Here is a 23,953-nt window from a genome sequence, read left to right as displayed (position 1 = left end):
GGCATGCTGCTCCTCTCCTGGCTGGGCAGAGGCAAAGCTCTTGGTGGGGGCACGGGGGCCTCGGGATTAAATCGGCCTTTTCACTCAGAGAGAGAAATCAGGTTTGGGCAGGCAGGATATGGAAAGTGAATGGTAAAACACTACTAACAACAGGCGTTTACATTGTTTGTGTGTTTTTCAAATTTGAGGTGGTTTTTCTTTTTGATTCTAAATTAACCATGAGACAGCAGCACTCTCATTCTTCAGGCGAGACCAGTGTGTACTAGGTGCGCCTTGAAGGAAACGCAGTAAAAGTGGCCTCTGAACCTGGGCTTATCAGACAGTCTTGCTCTTTTATATTTTGAAGTCTGTTTCATTTTCTGCCTCTTACTCGTTTCTTGCCATGAAACGTGTTCGTTTTCTATCAATCACCTTGTGTTTTCTGCTTAGCGTGTACCTATGATTGTACGGCAGGGTGTGAGTCAGGAATGAAGAGAGAGACAAGCCGTGGAGAGAAAGAGAACCGTGCAGAACAGGGACACCGGGAAGAGGGCATGAATAAGCTGAGCTGTCGCGTGATTTCTGAAAAGACTTTTTTCTTGTTGTTATGAGTCATGTTTTAAACAATGTAGCCGGGGTGTGCGTTTTTTCTTTTCTCTTTCTGTTTTTAAGCACTGGCTATAAACATAGCTCCGTCATGTGTCTTTTTCTAGAACTTGAGCTCCAACAAATGAAAAACTGTGTGTAAAGAAGGAAAAAAAAAGAAAAAAACGAAAAGTGGTGTAATTAAGGTGATGGATTGTTTCCTCTTAACCAATACTTTCTTTTTTCAATAAAAGAAAAAAGGGTAATCAAGAAGCCAGTAAAAATACATAAAGCCCGTAATCAGGGTTCTGTGGTGGTTGTCCAGGCGGTGGTTTTCAGCAGCTCTCGGTGGGAGCAGTTCTTGTTCATGTTAGAGGCTGTGGGCTTTGAGCAGAGCAAGGGCAGGGAGCCTGGGTCTGGGCCCCTCCCCGCTAGAGACCCATGGAAACCCCAGGCTGGGTGCGCTTGTGAAAGGTGGCTGTTGGAGTGAAGAATTGTCTACCCCGATGGATGCTAAAGGGACGTCAGTAATGACTGTGAATGTGCTCTTAAGTCTCAGCCCAGGTCTGAGGGTCATAGGCCATCTCTTGGGTTTCACATTCTGCAGTCCTCCACAGTCTTCCTCCAGGTAAGACCAGGAGAGCGTGAACATCTAAGACATTTTCGTGGGCATGGAGGGGAGCAGTCAAGAGAGAGCCCTTTTGGGGTAATGACAGAGCTGGCAGGGGTTCGACTGTGCATCAGGTCTTAAGTTCTGTTTAATTGGTGCCAACTGGCCCATCTCTCCCTTCCCATCCCCACCCTCATTCCCTGTTGGCTGCCTCCCAGAGGGCTTACCCGCCAGTGCCACGGCCCCCATCCCAGGGCACAGGACCTGGGGCTGGCCTCACCTTCCCACTCCCCTTGGCTTCCTCTCCCCCACAGCTCCATCTGCGAGAAGCCCTTCTGAGACGCAGGGAGGGTTAAATGGTGTTCGTGCACGTAATCCTCTGATGAAAGGCAGAGAAGTATTCCTAGACCCTGCCAGGGTTCGGCTAGGCAGCTGTGCTGAGTCCTCCTTGCCCCTCCCGCTCCGTCCCCAGCTGCCAGATGCAGCCTAGGTGTTGCTGAGCAAGGGAGCCTGGAGATCAGATGTGTGTAAGCGGGTAACTGCCTGGCTGCCGCCGCTCGCCCAAGGGGACACTGAGGCATCCTCTGCGAGGCTCGCTGGTGCGCGTCGCCTCTCCTGTCGCAGAGGCTGGCGCATCCCCTCCCAGCAGGTTTACCTTCATCTAAACAGCCGCCAGCGGCAGTCTCTGTAAGGGGAGGAGAACATTTCTTTCTCGGACTTTTCCTCTCTCCAAGAACAGAAAGGACAAGCCTTAGTTTAAAGACAGTTACACAAGTGCCACAGAAGAGATAAGAAGTGTCCGAGACTTCAGCCAACCAACCACAGATCTGAATTTAGAGGCATTGTATTTTTTTTTTTTGGATGCAATAAATAAAACTTTTATTCAAACAACTATAGTACAGGGCACAATTCCGATTTTTTTTTAAAAAAAAAAGGGGAGGAAACAGAAAAATATTTTTTAGCACTTTATATCTTTATACAAATTTTGCAGGGTTTTTTTTTGGTCTTCTTTCACCCATTCAGCATGGAATCCACGGGATTTGAAATCTTTTAACAAAATTAGAACACCAACAGAAAAGGTTCTCTTTACATAAGTCCATGTTTTATGTAAAAAACAAACAAAGAAAAGCGAATCATTTTCGATAGATGGGGGTGGGGTGAGGTGGGGGTGGAGGTCCGCATGGTTTCTGCGAGCTCAGCGCAAACCTTCCTCTGACCCTCCACATACTGCTCGTGGGGCAAATCGAGAATCATTTCTCAAGGATACTTCATACTTTTACATTCTTTTTCCAAACAGACCACATTCTTCTACTATCTTCTGTAAACTTTTCTAGAGGAGCCAACCTTTTTTTTTTTTTTTTTTGGCTTGTTTAATCTCCCAAATTAAATAAGCCTTTTATCTGAAATGCCCCTTCACCGACACTTTATTTTCAACCTATATGCAAAGGACTCCACAGACAGGCCAGGCCTGAAACGGTTCTTACTTGCATCGAGCCTTTCTTTTTGTTCCCCTTTTGAGAGAGAGAAGACTCACCGTTGTTGTCTTTCAAAACATTACTTTAGGAGCCTGGGTGGGTGACTCCCCAGGTCCGGAGGACGTGTCGTAAGCTTAGCTGTGATTGAGCGAGAACCTGGCTTGACTGGGATGGTCCTCAGACAGGTTCGGACAGAGGCAGGCGGCAGAAGGGGACGGGGAGCTTCCTGTCCAAGGCCAGGGGTCTGCACACTTTCCCTGTGTCGGGCTTTATGAGACCATCGCGAGTTCTCAGCTCTGCCACTGAAGCACAAAGAGCCAGAAGCAGCATGTGAACGAAGGAGGGAGGCTGTGTTCTAAACGGACAGCGTAGGGCTGGGCCGGGTTTAACCAGAATGCGCTTCTGGTCTTGCCCCTGCCCCTTAATGGTGGCGGGAACTTCTGAGGGCCCTGGGCCATCTCTAGGGTTCCACTGTATGTTGTTGCTCTGCCCTCCTCCTCGATTCTCCTCCAGGTAAAGCCAGGAGAAAATCACTTACGCCCTCAAGTGCTCAGGTCCCATCTGAGAGTCATGAGAAGTCAGCAGGATAATTCTTATGATGCTGGTAGCTCAGTGCCCACCACACGGGAAACGCCCACTCATTGTTACTGCCGTTCTGACCACATTTCCCAACTGCATATTAATCCAGGAACCCTGTTTGCACAGTAGGAATGGAAGGAACACTACCCACGGTGTAGTCTTTCTCCTCACTTTCCCCCTATGCATGACTTCTTCAAATTTATTGTTTTTCCAAATTCAAATCCTGTGCTTTCACGTTGCCCCCTATCCTGAGGGCTCGGAGCCTTTACCGATGAGGGCCTGTTCAGCCTTGCAAATACACTCGCAGTTACTGACTCTTTTTAAATATGTTTCCCATTATCTCACACAAGGAGAATACTCTGTGGAGGACTGGGGGGTGGAAATTAATAAAAAAATAGTTCAGGAGTTGATTTTCCAATTGGAAAAAATGGAGGTATGTGAGTTAGTGGTAGAAGTTGGAGCAACCAAAGGGAGCGTTCAGGTCAGCACCTGACCAGCTCTCAAGGTTGAAGTCTTACCTACGCTTTCTCCCATGTTGGGGACCAGGCCCAGTCTCCTTTATTTTAAAGCAACAGCCCAGACACCTTGTGTGGCTGAAGGTGCAAGTAGGGCAAAAATGCAGCCACTCACCAGCCTAGGCACCTGGCGCAAGTGGAATCTGCCCAAAGGGGGCACCTTTTTTGCAGTTTTACATAGCGGCGCCGTGTGAGCCAGCAAAATCTCTAGCACTTCCCAAGAATAACTGTTAAGTGCCAGTGGGTCATTACCATTTTCCAGGGAATCTGAATTTTGGCCCAAAGTACATTCTTCCACTCATCCATCCATCCATCTGGTATTTGTTGGATTGCCACTGTTGTCTGGGAAGGTGCTTTAGAAAGGGACTTAACCCCAATTGATCTATTACCTTCCATTTCTGGCAAACCACAGCCTCATCGGCATAGAGCCCTTGAAGGCTGCCAGAGAGCCAGATTCCAAACCCGCCTGCCTGTGGGAGTTGAGTCTCTTTAGCTGGAGAATGTTCTGAGAAACTCTGGCCCCCAGTTGCAGGTCTCCCAAAAATTGCTTGTAGGAGATGAGGGGAAGGTATCCTCTCTTCTCTAACTCCCTTAACATTAAAAGCACCAATTCAGGTAGTATGTTTCCTCATTTCTCCAAACCAATGTTTAAGGAAAACGTTAAGGAGCCAATCTAATGTCCCCCAAATGGCTTTGGTCACCAAGATTTTCTACATGTTGATAATTTCCGGGGAGGGGAGTATTGCTCACAAAAAGGAAGAGGGTCTTATACCCAAAGTGGAGTTTGTCTTCTGAAGCAGAGCAGAACTCTGAGGCCAGGGGTCCAGCCCTGATTCTGACTGGGCAATCCACGTATTGTAATTACCTTCCTCCAGCCGGCCCCCTCGGTCCTCCCCACTGTGCCCCCACTTTCTCTATCGTAAGAAACACTTCAGGAGTAGCATGAAGACCACATCCTTCCTCAGCCCCAGCACTAGGAGCCCTGGGTGGTGTATTTAATGTTGAAAACCAGAATCTTGGCCGAAGGATAGCAAAGCTTTGAACTGAGACTAGGTGGTGATGGAGGGAACACGGGCAGTTGTGGCTGTTTTCCGCTTGGCAAAAATGTGTGCTCCTGCCCTTGGGGTCTGGTCAGGTGCTTCGGGTGGGGAGTTAATCCCTGCAGATTTGTCGCCTTCCTTTCCTCTCATGGGTGAGCTGCAGCTCATTAAAGGACAGCCCTCACTGTGCAGCGAAATCAAAATCAGAGGCAAGCCCAAGGACGCCCTTTAGGGGAGGGGTTCGGCAGTGAGGAACTTGGGGCCGTCCCTGTGCACTTTGTTGTTTCTCGTGCATTCTTCTGAGCCCACATGAAAATCCAGCAGCAGGATGGTTGCCAGGCAGCAGATACTCTGGTGACCTGAATAATGAGTTGACACCAGTTCGCTGTGACTCGAAAGCTGCCCATTTCAAGGAGCTGTTTCCAGCGCCTTGCTTTCCTTTTCTCTGTTTCTACACATAATTTTTAATATAGTGGGGGGGGGAGGGGTAATTTCTCAGCTACAGTAATGAAATTATGAAAAGACAGCAATGGCTTGGGAATCAAGAAAAACAGACTAGGTGATGAAGATGTCATGTAGGCAGGGGTAGGAAGGGGACCCTGGGATTCTGGGATCCTTTCCACCCCAGGGGCTGTGGATGTGGCTGCCAGGGCATGTACTGTGTGACGCGTCCTTGTCGAAGCTCTAATACTGTGGCACTTCTGATGGCTTAAGAGGCACCAACGAGCCCTACACCTTTGCAGAAGGGATCCCTAAAACCAGAGGAAGCAATGATTAAGATCTGAGAAGGTAGGCAGGCTCTGAAAGATTTTCCAGGAAAAAAATGCTCTCGTTTTTCTGCCACTTCTGAGAAGACAGCAGTGATCCCCCACTCAGAGAGGGGAGTTCTGGTGTTTGGGCTGCAGGAGTGGGCGGACACTGACTCAGAAATAGAAGTCATTGCCTCAGTTCAGGCATTTATTGAGTGCCTTCTCTGTGCATGCCGGGGGGGTAGAAACCAAGATGAGAGCGTGTTCTCCTGCTTGAGGAGCTCCATGTCTCACGGGGGAGGCCTGAAGATATACATAAGCTCTGTCTGCATCTGAGCAGAGATACACCCACAGAGTAGGACCAGCGATGTATGGAGAAGGCAGCCACACGGCCATGGCCCCCCACTGGCTAGCCCATGGATAGAGAAGATACATGCTTCTAGCCACCGGCACTTGATGTAAGCAGCTAGGGAGGAATTTTCATAGGTTAAGCATACATCATTTTTCAGAAGTAAAGATCATGTCTGGTTTTGGCAAGCTCAAAAGCTCCTAGTCCCATTCCGGGCCAGATTCTCATCTGATGTAAATCGTTGGGAGAATCATGTTGTAGTACTGTTTTGCATCAAGTGGGACTCCAGCCAGTCTTTCCCCGGAGTTACCCTGAGCTTAAATCTACTACATCATCTCCATGGCAACCAGAGGCCGGCCAGCAAATGTGGTTGCCTCCTAAATCCTCGCTAGCTTCTCTTCCCTCCTCTGTCTTTTCCATGATTAAGAACGATCTCCCTCCCTTTGCTCACACTCACTCTCGCTCTCACACACCCACTATCATTTCGTGCCCACATTTTTTGTTGCAACATCCTTCCAATCAGATTTTTAAAACCTCTATACAATTAAAAAAAGAACACGAATCGTTAGTCATTGCTTGACAGTGGTAATTGACCTGTTTAGACAAGACCAGGCTGATTTCAATGGGCATGGAAGCCTTGGCAATCCAACGTGGAATTTACCTTCAAGTCTAGCCAGCCTAATTAATACATCGCTTGAAAATGCTGGCCAGCCAGACCAAATACTGTATTTCCACCCATTCGGGGAATCAGCCTTATGGAATCCCAGAAGTCATTTCAACATCATGTACTCGTGTGTGTGTGTGTGTGTGTGTGTGTGTGTGTGTGTGTACGCGCGCATGCGTGCGCATGCATATGTATGAATTATACTGCTTCTGTGCATTATAGAGTAATTGTGGTGTAACAGAAAGGAGAAAAGAGCTCTCTAATCATACAGCTCTTGGTTGAATCCCATACTTACTACCTACTTACTGCATAACCACTGTTGGTTTAACCTCTGAGCCTCTATTTCCTCAGCTGTAAAATGGGTCTGATAGTACCTGCCTTGAAGGTTGTGAATAGACGTCTTGTCACGAGCTAAATACTCAGTGTCGCCTTATTCCCCGTCCCCTTCCCTATCCACTCCAAAGCATGTGTGTGTTTCCTTTTTTTTTTTAATTGATTTTTGATTAGTCTGCATGCTCTCCGCCTAGCAACACTCTTCTGTGTCTCTCCACCAGGGGGCACCCTCCTACCAGGGACCGAGCCCACAGTGGACACGGTGCCCGTTCAGCCCATCCCAGCCTACTGGTATTACGTAATGGCCACCGGGGGCGCCCTGCTGGTGCTGGTCTCCGTCGCGCTGGCCCTGGTGCTCCACTACCACCGGTTCCGCTATGCGGCCAAGAAGACCGATCACTCCATCACCTACAAAACCTCCCACTACACCAACGGGGCCCCTCTGGCGGTGGAGCCCACCCTAACCATTAAGCTAGAGCAAGACCGCAGCTCGCACTGCTGAGGGCCGAAGCAAGGACAACACCCAAAAACGAGAAAGACTGCAAACACGTTGCCTCGATTTTGCACTTTTTTCTCCTCGCCTAGTCTCTGTGTGACTCAGACATCTCTCTCTTGGGGCCCAAACCCTGTGCACTCCTATCCATCCTGACCATTTCTCTTGAGTTGGTTTTTTTTTCCCTTTTGTTGATTCCAACCAACCAACCCCAACTCTAATGTTGCATCTTGGACTATGAGAAGAGAGACACCCTAAACACTTCACAGCTCAAGGCCCAGCTGGCTTTCTTCCAGAGACTGGTTCCCTGGCCCTCCCCTTGCCTTATCCCATACCCCCTCTCGGCGGGCAGTCTGCCAGGAGACTGGGGGGAACCCTGGATCTGTGTTTGTACATAGTATACATTTGGCGTGTGAGAGTAGCTCGGTGTGGGTGTGGGTGTGGGTGTGAGAGAGACTGGTTCATTGTCAGGGGGGAGTGTGTGGGTGTGTTCAGAGAGGGCCCCCTTTAGCTATTGTGTTACTTCTCCGGGGGTACATTTTACAAGAAAATAATATACTGTACTAGTTTTGTTTACTTGGAGAAGAGATTGAAGCTTTTTGTTGCCTTATCTAGCTCTGGCTGGCTTTCTGTTGGCTACCATTGTCATCTCCAGGTACCTAAAAACCTAGAGGCCGCATGGACCGAAATGTGGCCCCTCCCATCCCTCGCCCATTCCCCACCCACCTGACCCAAGAGGAAGGTTCCCGTGTACTCGGACGTGACCCCATGTCACGTCTCCTGGCTTCTTTGAAGTAACAGATAACAGCCATTGGGTGCGAGTGGAACCATCTCTACTTCCAGCCCTGAAGCAAATCTGTCTCATGTTGCCTTACAAAAGAGAAGCTCATAATGAATGTTTAGCTTTTGTCAGTTAAGTCCAATCCTGGAATAAGTCATAGAGAATGATGGAACTGAGACTGATGCAGAGAAGCAGCAGCTTGTTTAAGCTGAGAGCAGGAGGAGGCGGGGGAGAGAAGGCAGGAGAAGGAAAGGACTCCCCGCCTGAGGGGAATCATTGGGCCCAGCTTTAAAGGGAGCTGAGTGAGACGGTTACGAATCGTATTCCTTGGTATTATATTGGTCATTGTAATAGCATTTGTAAAATATGGAGAGAAGGGGTCCTTCGCTTTCCTTTCATGGTGTTGATGTGTGCCTGAACCTACAGCTGCTAAAATGTAAGGCTGTCCACCTGACTTATTTGAATATTATGAGAGAATAAAGAGTAACCATTTTTTAAAATGTACCAATGTGCTTCCCCTTAAAGCATCTGTAGCATCTGGCAAGTACACCCTCGTAGGCTGGCGTGGCACTTCCAGGTGTTGCCACATCGTCAGGAGAAGGTATAGTGAAGATAAATCCGTGGCTGCCCGTTTGTCCTCTCTAAGCGACACAGGGAAAGGGAGGTTGGAAATAAATGGCCTAATGATATTGTACAAAGGAGAGATTCAATAATGAAGTCAATGTCATTGATAGAAACTTTGTATTTTAACGAGATGCTCAGTGTCCTGGGGCTCCGCCTTGGGGGTGTTTATTTCTCACCTTCCTACTAGGAATCCACTGGGAGAGTCTAAGATTCTCTCCAAAGATGGTTGCCTGGGCTGAAAGCTTCCAGGTACCTTCTGAGAGCAAAATACTAATGATTGAGTTTTTTATTTTTATGTTTTTGGCTGCTTGGGGGAGAGAGAGACTTTGAGCGTTCCTTCAGAATATCCACAGCACTCCCTCTAGCACACGCACTCACTTTCGCATCTGGTTTGTTTCATCCCCCTGAAAGAATGGTGCTCTCCCACTCTTACTCTATTTCAAAGAGCCACTCTCTCAACCACAGCAGCCCTGCCAAGAAAAGAAAAGATGAAAGGCTAGAGCATGAGCCACCTTGAGATTTCAAGAAGAATCCTAGCCCAGCTGAAGGTTGCAAAGAGAAGCAGGCAGAGGGAGGAGGGGCAGGAGCCCGGGGTACCATGTGATGACTTCCATGCCAGTCGCTAAGGGCTTTTATCTCAGGTGTCCACATCCAGACATGCATCTGGGGCCAGGCATTCCCTCGAAATGATTAGCATCCCTGGAGGCGCCCCCTGGAGGCGCGGAGTCAGGAAATTAGATCTGGAAAATCCAGCCAGTGTAGCAACTGAGTTACCATATGCCCTTGAAGACTTCCCTTCTTTAAAAGAAGATGACAACAACTTTGTGAATTTGCTGTATCTTTATCCGATGCCCCGTGTGGCATCATCTTTATATACATGCCATAGCTGAGAATACGAGACTGCTCAAATCTTTGTAAAGCCCGTGATGCACTTCAACTGGGGATGTCATTCCCTCTCTCCTCTCTCCTCTCTCTTCTCTCTTGGCCCCAGCAACGTTCATAATATTATCTAGGTCTCTGCTAAAAGGGCAGCTCTTCTATAAAATCATGTCTTGCGGTTTTAAAACGCAAAATTCTGCATTTCATAAAGGGAGGGAAGGGTCACTCTCTTCTAAGGAAAATAGGCTGCACAGGTGACTGCATGTGTGCATGTGTTTAGAGTTGCTTCTCGGAAGACAAAGAGGTAATAGCAACTAATAAAATATAAATGAATGAATGAATTGAAGGTCTAGCTCGGGCTACTAAAGTTTTTGCCTTAGTAGAGGTTTCATATCAACAGACCCAGGAAGGAAGGAAACCCCTATCTCTGGGTGAAAATCCCGTCCTTGACATTGTGCTGGCAATTGCTATTCCCTAATTGTTGGCAAAGGCGGGGAAAAAAAGATCATATCATTGCCATTAACAAAACAGAATGCTTAAAATAAAGTAAAATTGTCTTTTCCCTTGTCCCACATTTTAGGGATTAAAGCCAGAATAGGATAGGAAATTCAGTGGTAGTTCTGAAGTTGATGCCCCATCTTTAAAAAGACCCTGTCTTGAAAATAAAACTAGCAGGCAAGCTAACACCTAAATAATCGAAAATTACCAAAGAACAACAGAAAATGAAACAAGAAAATGTAAACATTTTAACTTCCTATTCTTACCCCCTCTCCCTATAACTGTGACAACTCTTGCATTGCTCAGTTGCCTGTGTATCAAAATAACTTGTGGACAATGGAAACTATTTGCAAATGTATTGTGTGGAATGTAATAAAATGATAATATTTTTTATACAAACATCTGGGTTTTTTTTCCCCTTGGCCTGTGAGAACAAAGTTGAAACGTAGGCTTTGAACAAATTGATGTTTTCAAAGCTTACAGATTGTCTTCTGAGCTACAGGGCATTTCTGTGGGAGGTAGGTGGGTTTTCTCCTTGAGGCTGAATGCCAGCTCTTCTTTCTTTTATTTTTATTACTGCTTGTCAGGAGTGTTATCCAATTTGTGCAACTGAGCCAACTTTTGTGATTGGTGTGGGATTTTGCAAAAGTTGCTAAGTGCTAAATTGTTTGATGTGATTTCCACAAAATGTCTCTTGATGGCAAACCCCTGGAGACTGGACTCTTCCTTTTTTTTCCCCTTAAATATGTTTTTATTGATTTCAGAGAGAGGAAGGAAGAGGGAGAGAGAGAGAAACGTCAGTGATGAGAGAGTCGTTGATCGGCTGCCTCCTGCACGCTCCCTACTGGGGCTCAAGCCCGCAACCCGGGCATGTGCCCTGACTGGGAATCAAGCCGTGACCTCCTGGTTCATAGGTTGATGCTCAACTGCTGAGCCACACCAGCTGGGCGTGGACTCTTCTTTCAAAGAGCCCCAGAGGGGAATGGGACCGGTGAAGCCGAATCATGTACTGGGCTCAATGGAGACAGATAACTTCCTCTGGAAGAGAGGCAATGTCTCAGCCCTCGCCTACCTAATTATTACTTCCAGAGGAAGGTGGATCTCCAATTTATGAGCCCTCTCACAGACAAAACAGAAACTTGTAGCGTGTTCGAGGCTCAGAGATATTCCAGACTTCATTTTGGAGCAAGTAATGAAGATCATGATGTGATTACTGAACTACCAGGGTGGAAGAGTCTATGAAAAGAACATTCCATAAAGACTTTGAGGAGAGGGGCTTGGGGACACTTACTCCAAAAATGAGGTCTTGTTGACAGGTATTTTTCTTTGGTTTGCTTCTTTGGGTTGTTAATGATTAGTTATATAAAATATTTCTATCATAGGGGGATTAGGAGAGAAAAAAAATCTAGGAACTACAACCTCCCAGCTGTTCAATGTTTCTAGAATGTGGTCAAGAAGAGACTGTGGACGGATTTTCCACCACCCCCTATTCGGGGAGCATTCCATCAACCAGGGGCCGTCCTCAGGGCTCTGAGAACCATGATTAAAGGTCTTAAAAGGGACATATCCCAGAGGCCCAATTTCCACCAGAGTCCTCCTTTTTTCCCTCTCTAAACCTAGGTCCAGGAAAAAATGTTTTTACAGCTATAAAACCTCTCCCAGTGGCGCTAAAAGGAAACAGGCTTCTGGTTTTCAGATCTTAGAGGAAGCTCTGTCTGTACAGATGGCTCCATAGATGTCACTGTCTGTCCTGTGCAGGGGAGTAGAGGAGACTGTCCATGACGAGAGCCCTGTTTGTTCCTCTAATGACAAGCATAATTACCCATTTTATCTAAATAACATTTGGCTCTCCTTAAAGCCATTTGTTCCCATTAGTAAAGGGTGAAATGAAAGCATCTCAAAAGCACATCTTTCAGGCGAAGACCCAGGCTCAGTCAACATTTTCCTGAGCTGGCCTGGGAACAAATTTGCCAGATGAAATTAAATTAGCCACTGTGTATGCTTCGTTAGCATTCCTACTTTTGGAACCAGTTTTGAGAATTTCATCATTGCTCTTCCTGCCTTGGTTCTAGCCCCAAGGCTTATTCTAGAAGTACTTTCTCTGCCCCAAAAGGGCGAAGACTGTTAGGACTCCAATCTTAGGCGTCAGACACGGCACTGTTATCAGTGTGGTAGTTCAGACAGAACTCAAGCATAAATGTTACAGAAATTGTGTTTCCATGGATCATAAATACCAGATGTCAAGGCCCAGTGTGGTCTGTTTGGGCTCCTACCTGGCCCTTTACGATGGTTTAAATGTGCGATCTTGCTGCTGAAGCAAGGCACTGCCCTCCTAGCCCAAGTAACCGAAGCCCAGCCAATCTGCTGTGCCTCGTGTTTACTGTAACCCCCCACACACTGACTCTTCAGTTGTTTTGCACAAAAACTGTGGCCTTTCGGTAATTGTTGATGGAAAGAGCTTCATTTTTAAGTTCTAATTTGTCTACCTTGTGGGCTACTCATCTGAGCCAGTCTGCAGATCTGTCCGTGAGGCTTGTTTTCTCTCTCTAATTGTGCACATCACTGGGCTTCTCACGGCTGTAGCCTGCCTTTCATCCACTTCAGTGCTGGCCCAAAGAAAACACGAAACCCAACTGGAGAAAACGGAGGGGCAAGGGGAACGCCAGTGATGGCGTTACAATCAGCGGGGAGATGCATCGCCTTCTATAAATAAATTAAAAGCTAGGAAGAGTGCAGGAATTAATTAAGCCTGACATAAATCGGGCGCACTGGAGTATGTCTAGAGGTTAGATATAATCAGAAACCTGCACCCTCAGAAGGCGTCAGGCCGCAGGCCTTGGCCAGAGCACATTTTTACTAACTGTATAGAGGAGTTGTGTTTGGCCCCAAACCTAAGTGCTGAAGAGATGTAAGGTTTGGGGAATCGCCAAAGAGCAGAACCCCATTTAGCATAGAATGGCACAGTGGCCTCAGACAAACCAGAAGAAACCATTCTTGCCCCACTGCCAGTGGGTAGGCAGGAAACCCAAAATCATTCTCCTCTTTTCTGGGTAAAGTAATTATTCTTGGACTTTCTTTGGTCACTGACCTTTAAGAGTTCAAAAAAACTAAAGTCCCACAGGCATTGGATCAAGAAATAGGAATAGCCATTTGAAGAGGCAGCAACAGACTTGCTGGTGACAGGGCTGGGTGTTGAGTGGGAAACACCTTTTTTTGGCGGCTTATAACCAGAATGGTTACTGATCATGAAGGATGTTGTTGGGGGAATTTTTAGGATAGTAACTGACTGGTTTCTCTTCTTTTCTTTTTTTACAAGTTATACATCACTACATCCTCAAAAAGTACAAATAATACAGAAAAAGCAGAAGTCCATTTTATTGTTAACCAGTCCCACTCGCCTCCCCAGAGAAAGTAAGCATGAGAGATAGCTGGAGGTATATATTTCTAGGCCGCCTTTTATACCTTTACAGACATATATGTTCATGTCCAATTCTGTGGTTTGGTTTGGTTGGGTTTGGTTTTGTTCTGCATAAGTGGGTATCATAGCGCTTGCTCTCTTTGTTGGACAACTTGCTTCTTTTCATTGGACAAAGCCTGCAGGATACATCAGTACCCATGGACAGAGTTACCCCACCCTTTAGCTGTTGTACTGGATTCCATCTCATTTGAAGTACTGTAGTTTATTAAGTGCCCCCTACTGGTGAGCATTCAGGCTGTGTCTGGTTTTCTTTTTTTACTATTATAAACAATACTGCAATGAACAGCCTTGAAGTCACCTCCTTGTACACATGTTTGTCTTCAATAGAACGTCTGGGTCAGATGGTGTGCCTGTTTTCATTTTAATACATGCTTCAAATGGCTGAGGTTTTCCTTTTAAATGAACCTGTCTCCATTTGAGAGGACAACAAAGTCGTGGACATCCTGGAGGACATCCCCTGTCTCATTTGCACAAGCCACATCATCTCTGTGACCATCTCCTTTTCTCTAAAGTGGGGAGAGTGCTTGCAAAAAAAGGCTTTGGATAGTGTTAGCCAAAGGGAATTTTAATCCCAGGGGCTCTTTTTTTAAAAAAAAACTTCTAATATGTGGAGAATGTGTGCCTGGCTGTACATCGTGGCCCACCAGAGCCGTGGCAGCTATGGCCCAGGAGTTAATTCTGTCCCCGGTTCGGCAGGCAGAGCCCTGTTCTCCATGATTAATGAGTTCCACTTGGTTTCCTCAAAGAGTGACTGTGCTGTGCCTTGCTGTTATTTATTTATGTTTTCTACTAAAAAATTCATGTAAGAACCATTCTTTAAGGTCAGTGCTCAGTATTGTGCTGCAGACTAAAATGTTCCAGCAGCACAAGTAGGTCTACATGCCAGCTGAGATTCTCCAACCCTTGGGCTGAAAGGCAGTGTCCAGCTTCCTTCTGAGGAGGTTCAGGGCTAGTGTGACCCAAGGAAAGGCAGCAGGCAACAAGGCCACTTTCCAGCGGGAGGTGTATACGTGCAGGCAAAGCTACCAGCCCAAAGGGCTCCAGAAAGGAGCAGCATATGGAAGAGAAAACAGGGCACCTGTTAGTTTGAAACACCATTTTTTCCAAGAGCACTACTCTATTTCTACCAGGCACTAAAACAAAGGGGTCATGAAAATGCAACTTTGCGCATAATGGATAGCTTCTCCGGCCATATGTGAGCTTTGTGGGCTTTCTGTGACCTGCCAAAAATCCAGGCCTGCTAACTCTCTGACATGGGGCATGGGTAGATAACTCTGGGTGGCTCAGGAAAAAGAGCAGCATCAGCTCTAGGTGTGAATGAGCTAGAGACATGTCGCCACATACACAAGCTTTGTTTTGCCTTCTGTGTGTAATTGTGTAGAATTGAACCCTTTTAATATCATTAACTAGCATCCCCGAAAGCAAAGGCTCTGATCCAGAACTGGAATGACAGTGTGCCATGTCTTGGCCTTTGACCACAACAATTTCTCTCTGGCAGCAGGACTTATTAACAGGATGGCTGGACTAGAGTTCTCTGTACCTTGTTAGAGAGCAGCTGGCTCCAGTAATGATGGGAGTGCTGAGAGAGCTTTGAGCCAGAGGTGGCCTTGACCAGAGTCCTGTTCTCAGCCAGCCTGCTGGTTTGGGACTTTATTTTAATACAGTCTGTCAAAGAAACGTTTTGTCCCTCAGTGATTCCCTGCTGCCACCAAGGAACTGAGGAAAAGACCTCAGGGACCCGTGTAGGCTTCCCCATTGCTTCTCTAGGGCAGTTCTGACAGCTGGTACTGAGGTAGGAAGACAGTTATTAAGACCTAGATGGGGGGTGACATGGGGGCATCAAAGGAGACCTGGGGGTGCCTCATCAGCCTTAGCCAAATGCAGACCAAGAGTGTGAGCTCAGTAATAGTGTTCACGAGAAGCCCTGGGCCCACACCATAACCACCATCTGCTCCACAACCCCTGAGAGGGCCATTGTCCCTCTTTCTCCAAGGAGGACCTGTCTCCAGCCCCTGCCTTTGTTCCAGGTGGTCATCTTCAGCCTCCGCCCTCTCTCTTGGTGGCCCCTGTTCCTGTCCTCTGACTTCCTTACACTTTCTCTGCCCTCCCTCCACCAAAGCCTTTTTGACACATCTACTAACAGTGATGGAGAATATGTCTGATTTTTCAAAGACCTAGAGTAGAGAAGAGGTTCCAGAATGGTCCTCCATCTGCATTGCTGGTTTTTTCCAGCCTGCACAGTCATGAAGCCCATCTTTATCGCTAACCATTTCTCTGGCTGCGTATTTTTTATTTCCACTCCATTGCTGGGGCTCAGTGGAGCCATTCCGGCCTCCACTGCTCATCCACCTCCACACTTGAAAGTATTATTAGGTCATTTCACAGCCTTCTCATTGCAATTGCTATTTCCAATCCTTTTTAGTGTTTCCTTCTAGTTATTCAACTAAAAATAATAAAAAAATATGACTAAATTCAAGTTCAGACTCTTCCAATATCTCAGACCAAGCCCCCTTTTCCTTTCCAGCTTGAAACCATTTGAAAACTCCAAAAACTACTCCTTTTCCATGACTTTCCATAGATTTGGCTACAGCCTAAGAGATAATAACCCATGATGAAGGAGCTTCTGGTGGTGTTTCTAAACTCAAGCCAAACCCGGCAAGAGGTGAATGGCTCTCAAATAGCCTGACTGTGGAGGAGTTTTGGCAAGGTTTAGGTTAACATCTGAACTTTTGGCTTCTTATAGCAACTGTGGACGAGCAAACCAAGTTAGGGAAATTGCGTGTAGTGGGGAGGGGAGGACCTTAGGCCAATACTAAAACACTTCGAAGGGCCAAGAAATATCTCTTGGTCCTTCATTATTTCTCATTTATTTTGGTCCGAGTGTTGTATGTCCTGCCAGGATCAAAACAGAATGGCTGAGAGAATTTTCTGAAGGCTACTCTCATCCAAATAGTCCAGCCGTTTAGCTGGCTCAGGGGGCTCGGGAGCTTGGGATCAAATTCAGCAAGAGCTCTAAGTAGCCAAGGGCTTATCCCAAACAAGTCATAGACCCATAATAAGATATTAAAAGTGTGGCTTGCTCTCAGTTCCACTGCTGATTTGTTCAATGATTTCTTGCATTTTTCTACTCTCCTTTCTCAATTTCCTCCTCTTTAGCATAGAAGCAATGATACCTGGTACCTGCGAAAATGAATGATTTTCTGTGTGGAAGAGCCTCTTCAATCCTTGCTTGACAGGCTGCTTGCAGTTTGGTGGGTTAAGTGGAGGTGTTAAGGCTGGCTTCCCACGACATTTTCTGAGCCCTGTCTCAGTTAAGGTGCAGGCTTGAAACTTGAGGCACACTTAACTCACTTCGTCAGTTTCTGGATTGCCAGTTGGCAGGACTGGTTCCTAAGCCTAAAGAGCAAGTATCGCAAACATAGAACCTCATGGCTCCCATTTATCTGTCCTTAGCATGGTCTTCTCTTTCCACACACACCTTAAGATGGATGCCTTCAGGGAGCACCCTCTTCCAGGAGAGGACAGACCTGGGGTGAAAACTGGGGCAGTGAGCAGTGTGCAGCCATGGAACCCTTTTCTGTAGAAGTCACCTTGTCTGCTTCCACCAGCGAGCCTTCATCAGAAGGGCCCCCGTAGTTTTATTATTTCTGCCCGTAAAGACGGTAGAGTTCTAGAGCAGGGGAGATCAGTGGTTACTTTACAGAGGAGCAGACAGAGACTGAGGGATGTCAATGCCTTGTCCAGGCTCTCACACCTGGGGCAGTAGCAGAACTCAGGCAAGAAGTGGGCAGACTGCTCCCAGACAGTGCTCCTAGTCTGGTGCTCCTCCAGGTACAGAGTGGATAGCCCTTCGGGTATCTCTGCTATACATCCCGGATGGCAAGCCTGTCCTCAGCTTTAACCAAGCCTCTTAATCCACTGCTCAGATTTGGCTTGGAAGGGACTCTTCTAGAGAACCAGTGTATGTCGGTGTCCTGAAATGATCTGTGTGCAAGTGACCCAGAGACGGACTGTCTTCAATTATTTATCTAAAAGTAGCCAGTGGCTTGGGACAGACTTCTAGCTCTCCTAGCAACCCTGTGAAGCTCCCTTTACAATACAGAAAGTACACGGAGCAATGTCAACGCCTGTACACTCACAGTAGACCACAGCAGAACAGAGGTGGTGAAAGTGAAGGTCACAGTTTTTCTATAACAGAGTAAGAAATGAACCCCAAAGGATCTTAATTTAAGAGAGGGAAAAAAAGGAAGAAAATAAAATAAATAAAGTGTGTGTGTGTGTGTGTGTGTGTGTGTGGCAAGAGAGAGAGAGAGAGAAGAAAGGACTGTGAGAGAGAGAAAGCACTCTGGTTTGAGACCTAAACCTTGCTCAGCTGGGAATTTCCCGGTGCAGGTTGGAGTGTCTGGGGTGTTTCCCCTGCGTAGCATGTGTGGTCTTACACCACCAGGCAGTGTTCCAGACCCCTTGGGGGAAAACATCTCTTAGACTAGGTTCGGTTCTTAACTAGGTGTGGCTGTTCACCCTTCCTGCCACAGTATTGCGATCTACTGATGAGGACACTGGAGACTATTTGACTCTTCCACGGGGGAGGGAGTTCCTGGAACAGTCCAGTGGATGTTTCAATAACTTGCGCTGAAAAATCAGAATAGTGGGAGATAGATGAGGCCTTGAATAGCTCATCACTGTGTACCTAACCCACCTCTAGATGACGCTAAGGGAAGGGACTCCTGGGGATGCAAGAGTACTTCCAGTCTGAGGTTCACGGTCAATATGAAAATGACCATGTTTTGTTGAATTGGGTTTTTGTTTTTTTAAGTAGACTACTCTGCTCACTTGATTGCTCCAACTCTACTAAACTCCCTTCGGGTCACTCATGAGCCCTTCGCCCTCTCGCTGTGCTGGGCTGAGGCAGCTGGTGAAGGGAGGGGCACAGAGCCCTGCCTCTCAGGTAGGGAAGTACAGGGTGGGACATTTGTGGCAAGGCAAGGCAATCTCTTCGAATTCTTCAGTGGATCTGATAAAAGTGAATTTGAGCCCAAAACCAAGAAATCAGTGGATGAGTAAAAACTCCTGGTGCCATGTTTGAAACCATTCTTAGAACCCCCAACCCCCACTTTGTAGCTTAATCCCGAAGCATCTTCCTCCTCACTCCCAGGGTTTTTCCCTGACCGTGGTCCGGCCTCACTTGCCCAGTCCCTGCCCTTGGCTCCCGCAGCACTTGAAGTCTGCTCCACGATGCCCCACTTTCTCATACGCTATTTTGGCTTGGGGGAGTCTCTGCTTCCCAACCACACTTAAGGGCCTTGATTATAGACACCTAGTCCCATCCATCTTCATTTCCCAAAGTCCTCAGTATGGTTCCTGGGCACCCTCTTAATAAGTGATGGTTGGTTGATTAGTTGGTTAGTGGGTTAATGAAGAACAACTTAAATCAGCCTTCCCTCTATGATTAATGCTTATCATGGAAAATGTGAAGCCCTAAATTTTAGATCACCACATCTTCATGTTCATGAGAGGTCTTCATTAGTTCCCATCAAAGTAGTGAGCCATTGATGCAGGCAAACAGCTGGAATGTGTGTATCTGGCCAACTAAGATCCAAGGCAAGGCAGACCTTCCTTTCTTTCAGACTGGGGGAATAATAATGTGGTGGCATTTGTAGTGTCCTGCCCATACCCAGAGAAGTTGAGTGCATCCTAGGGGAGGAGGGCTCTCCTCTGGCCCTAATGCAGTACTGAGAGTGAGCTTTCAGGCTTTGTGGTCAGACTGGCCTGAGACTGAACCCATACAGGGGCCCAAAAGGAAACAAGGTCATGTGAGCAGAAAGGTTGAAAGTGGAAGTCAGGTGCGTGGTAAGATCCATTCCTGATCTGTGTTCTCCTAAGGCCGGGGCCCATCCCAATCCTCCTCATCCATCTCACACTCACAACTACAGCCACCCACTAAAACAGTCCTGGCAGGTTCTCTCCAAGTTTTTCCTCATTAAAAAATAAAAAATAAGCCTAGCTGGGCATGGCTTCAGAGGTTGAGCGTCGACCTAGGACCCAAGAGATCATGGTTCGATTCCCGGTCAGGGCATATGCCCAAGTTGCGGGCTCGATCCTCAGTCAGGGGTGTGCAAGAGGCAGCCGATCAATGACAACTCTCTCATCATTGATGTTTCTGTCTCTCTCTCTCCCTCTCCCTTCCTCTCTCTGAAATCAATAAAGATATATTTTAATTAATAAATAAATAAATAAAATATAAAACGAAACTCCAAGTCCCTGGTCTCCACACTTTTTTGCTCTCTGCCTCACTTCCCAAGCTGGGTCCCCACCCTGTGGCTATCATTTTTCCTTCCCAGGGAGGTGCTGCCTCCACTCTCTTCCTTGAGTTCCTAGCTCATGACTTCTCCCTCCTCCGAACCCTTGCCTTTTCTTTGCGTTAGAACTACAGAAACCAGGTGGAAGAACCACACTCTTTCCTGCCAGCATCCTGAGCAAATAGGCTGAGGTTTACCTACCAAGCTCAACAGAAAAGGAAGATGGCCCATGAAGGGCAAAGAGGATTTTGAAAAAGAAAGCTCTTAATCAAACACAGATATCAAGAATATTGGCAAGGGAGTAGAGAAAAGTGCTATCAAATTAAATTGCCTTTGTAGAAATGTTCCCTTTATTTGGGTTTTCCCCAGTGTGCCATTCTTTCTTTAAGGCTTGGTGAACAGATGTGCTTTTGAAAATGTTGATTAACTTATCCTTTTTCCAACCCCTTCCCACTCACCCAAACTCTGGGAGCAGTCAAAAACCAAGTCAAGCTTCTAATGTGTTCCTCTCCTTCAGTAGTCTTTCATTCTCCAGGTGCAGAAATAGCAGCCACATCGAGGCAATCAATTTCATGGATCAATTCCATTGGTCCAATTTCTTAGAAATGGACCAATTCTTAGGAAGGCATCTCATCCAGTCCCCTGCCTCCAGAGACAAGAGGCTGTGATCTCCTGGAACAAAATGTTCTTTCTCATAGTCATCACCACCCTTTTATCTTTTTTTCCCTAAGATTCATGCCATGCCCACCCCTTTCCAGCCCATCATCAATAGTGTCCTAAGAGTTCTTCCCTGAGAGTATGAGATGGAGCAAGATGGCAGTCTAGCCTCCAAGAACTCGTCACATCCTTAGCAGAGACCAAATACCTAAAAGCAAGAACAGGATTTGGCCCAAAACTCACTGGCAGGAGCCCCACAATTTTTGTTCTAGGCCAATTCATAGTCTCACCCAGTGTTCTGAGTCTTTTGACCATGAAGGTGTTAAGACCTATGAACATCCCATTAAAACAATTAATTGTTGGAAATGTGATGGCTTTCTTCCTTTTTCCACGTTTGTTTTTTTTCATAAGGTTAAAAAAAACTCTGGGTTGACTTTCACAAGTTTGATTTGATCCCCATGACAGACACCACCTGCCTCTTGTTGATTCATGCTCACGTCTTCTTTCCAAGGAAACAGTCGGCCTTGTAGGAGCCTGGAGAATAATGCAGGGGATGGGCACTGAGGTGGGGAAGCCAGCGTGGCCTGCAGGTGCCAGTTGCTGTGCTATAAACATGCCAGGAGCAGGCTGCATTTACGGAAGATTGGTGCCACATGGTGTTGATCCTTTCAAGTAGGGTCTTGGCACATGATTTTGGCATCCTTTCCAAGCGACCAAGAGGATGAGAGTGTTCTTTAGCACTTTGGCCATGAATGAAGAAGGCTTCTAACATGATTACAACCACTGCCTCCAGGAAAAGACTGAATTTTATGTGTGGCTGATGGATCGACCCTCAGTTTGGGTCATGGTCAAATAGATCTTCCCTGAGATGTTGTGCTGATGAGGGAGAAGTCCAGGCTGGTCTGAAGTTCTTTTTTTCCTTTTGTTTGATACTTTGGCTGTTTGGGATTTGGGTTTTGTTTTAAGCCTTGATTCTTGGATATCAATGTACAGTGCTGGCTTCAAGGTTGTCCACTTGACTTTTGGTTGAATAAAACTCTCAAAGGTTCTCATACATTCACTTGGTGCCATTTTGCTGACAGCCAGGACACGATAATTAACTCGTGAGATTGGAAGAAACGATAAGACCCTGCTCTTCTTTTTTAATGTGTGGGATTTTTTTTTTTTCATTTTGGACAAGTAGTTTTTATTGGCTCTGATTTCTATAAGATGGAAAGCTTAGTGAATAGAGAAACCTGTATTATGCCCCATCCCCAAAATATTACCATAAAAAAAGAAACAGATAGTGATAACACTGGAGAAAATTCAGAGTAAATTAACTTAGCTGTTTTCAAGCATGGGCTAGTCAGATTGGATGCCCATGGTTGATCTACTCTAAATTGAAGAAAGCCAACTGAAAAAATAGACGGGAAGGAAAGATGAGAGATATTAACACAGATCTGTGAAGGTGAATAGGCATTATGACATCCTTTCCAATTCTACGTCTACATTAAAATATATAACAATGAAACGTGACGTCTTTAAATTACCATACATTTATTTGAAATCCAGAGGACAAAGACTCTTGGACTTTGGGTCCACTTAGGCGCATCATATAAGGAGGGGCAGCATGTTGCACTAAATGAATATCACAGTAGTGGCAACTGAGGATGGGCATGCGATGTTGGTGAAGTTGCCTTAGACAAAACTCAGACCTATATTCGTCATGAATGACAATCATTATAAAGACACAAGTGAAAATTTACTTGGCACTAAAGACCTTTCTTATTATTCCTGTTCTTCTGGTTACTGGAAGTAAAGACAGATTATTTGAAGGGAAAAGCTCCAGTAATGTGCCTGTTAAGTGATCTAGAAGCAGATGGGATGCTTGGGCTGCCCACCATCCCAGGGAGTCATTCTTAGAAAGGTTGCATCTCTGCCTTGTAGCCATGGAGATAGAACTTGCTATAACTTGATTCGTTTGCGGTCTTTTTCTTTACAGTGGACATCCCAGAAACACATGAGAGAGAGGGGTCTGAAGATGAAATTGATGGTGAGTATTGCTGTGATTTAGCAGATAATCATGAAATTCAAGTTTGGTTATAAAGACGTCAACAAAAATAATGCCCAGGGTGTTAGAGCGCCAGAAACCACAGATTGCTCTGTGAAGGTCAAGTTTAGAGTTTAGAAAGTTTATCGAGTTCCCTCTGCTTAATCTGAAACAGGTCCCCTACTTCAGGCAATTTTCACCACTGATGGACTTCGAATCCGGGTAAACCCTTTAGAAGTGAGGGCCAGGCTCCTCTACACGAGTCACTGCTTGAACCCATTAACCTCCTTCCAAAAAGGGCCTGAGCGAATGAGCGTAAACATGAATATTCTCCCAGGCCTGCTGTGGTTCCCAGTTCCCTGGCTTGTAGGAACCCTTCTCACACTATCCCAGACTCCAAGTTGGGGTTCACGGCAAGATTTATGTTTCTTTTTCACACTGCCCATCCCGTGTTTTCATATTTATTTCAAGCTCTATTTTCCCACTTCAAACACACATACTTCACGAGGCTGAAGCAAGAGTCCTGACTGGAGGACCACTGAGCAAACATGCAGATGTAATTTCTTCCCTTGACAGAGCAGCACAGGTCTCTCCGGGCTTCTCCAAGTACCAGAGTTGATCTCTGAGAGAGATCACTAAGGTTCCCCTCAAAGAACAGCTTTTAGCCCAAGATTGATGCGTTTAAGAAGAGCAGTTTATAGAGCAACTGCTCTTAACCCAACCTTAATCAAACACTTCAAGTGTAGTTATAGAAACAGTGACTAATCCAAACAGTACCTTGTTAACCGAACACAGGCTCTCCCTGCAAAACCCAGTCTAACGCTCCTTTTATGGGCAAAGCTGCTCCCTGGCCTCTGCAGAGAGGCTGCAGTGGATCAAGCAGCAGAGCACTGTGCGGGGGGGAGAAGGAGAGAGGCAGGAGGACGCGGGACGCCCGGTTCCCAGTCCCAGCACAACTGCTTGCGAGTTTCCTAGTCACCTAACTCCTTAAAACCTCAGTTCCCTCATATGTTAAAAAATATACATTTCACCCTGTTTTCTTCATGGGATTTTTAGGAAATGCCACAGAATGAGCCATGGGTGTGCTCATGCCTTGGCCACAATATAGAAGACATTCGTTTGCTAGGGCTGCCTACCAGAGTACCACAGACTGGGTGGTTTAAACAACAGAAATTCACTTCCCATCATTCTGGAGAATGGAATAGCCCAAGATCAAGGTGTCAGCAGGGTTGGTTCCTTCTGAGGGTTGTGAGGGAAACTGTTACAAGCCTGTCTCTTTGGCCTGCAGATGACCATCTCTGTATCCACAGGGCATTCTGCCATCTGTGACTGTCTCC

General features: G+C 46.4%; 1 protein-coding gene across 4 annotated transcripts in view; it reads left to right on the top strand.

Annotated features, from left to right (window-relative positions):
- NRP2 (neuropilin 2) overlaps nucleotides 1-23,953 on the top strand; it is a 113,022-nt gene that overhangs the window by 85,004 nt on the left and 4,065 nt on the right. For 2 of the 4 annotated variants that reach the window (XM_081142238.1, XM_081142237.1), the window contains exon 16: nucleotides 22,569-22,619. In XM_081142238.1, the coding sequence (XP_080998364.1) occupies nucleotides 22,569-22,619 (51 nt within the window). Of the gene's footprint in view, nucleotides 1-7,099; nucleotides 10,551-22,568; nucleotides 22,620-23,953 lie in introns of those variants that run through there. The other 2 variants (XM_081142240.1, XM_081142239.1) reach the window with 2 other exon arrangements.

The sequence above is a fragment of the Miniopterus schreibersii genome (assembly GCF_964146895.1).
Source record: "Miniopterus schreibersii genome assembly, chromosome: 7".
Lineage (NCBI taxonomy): Eukaryota > Metazoa > Chordata > Mammalia > Chiroptera > Miniopteridae > Miniopterus > Miniopterus schreibersii.
The sequence above is the reverse complement of the archived record's forward strand: the minus strand, read 5'-3'. Positions and strand labels throughout refer to the sequence as shown.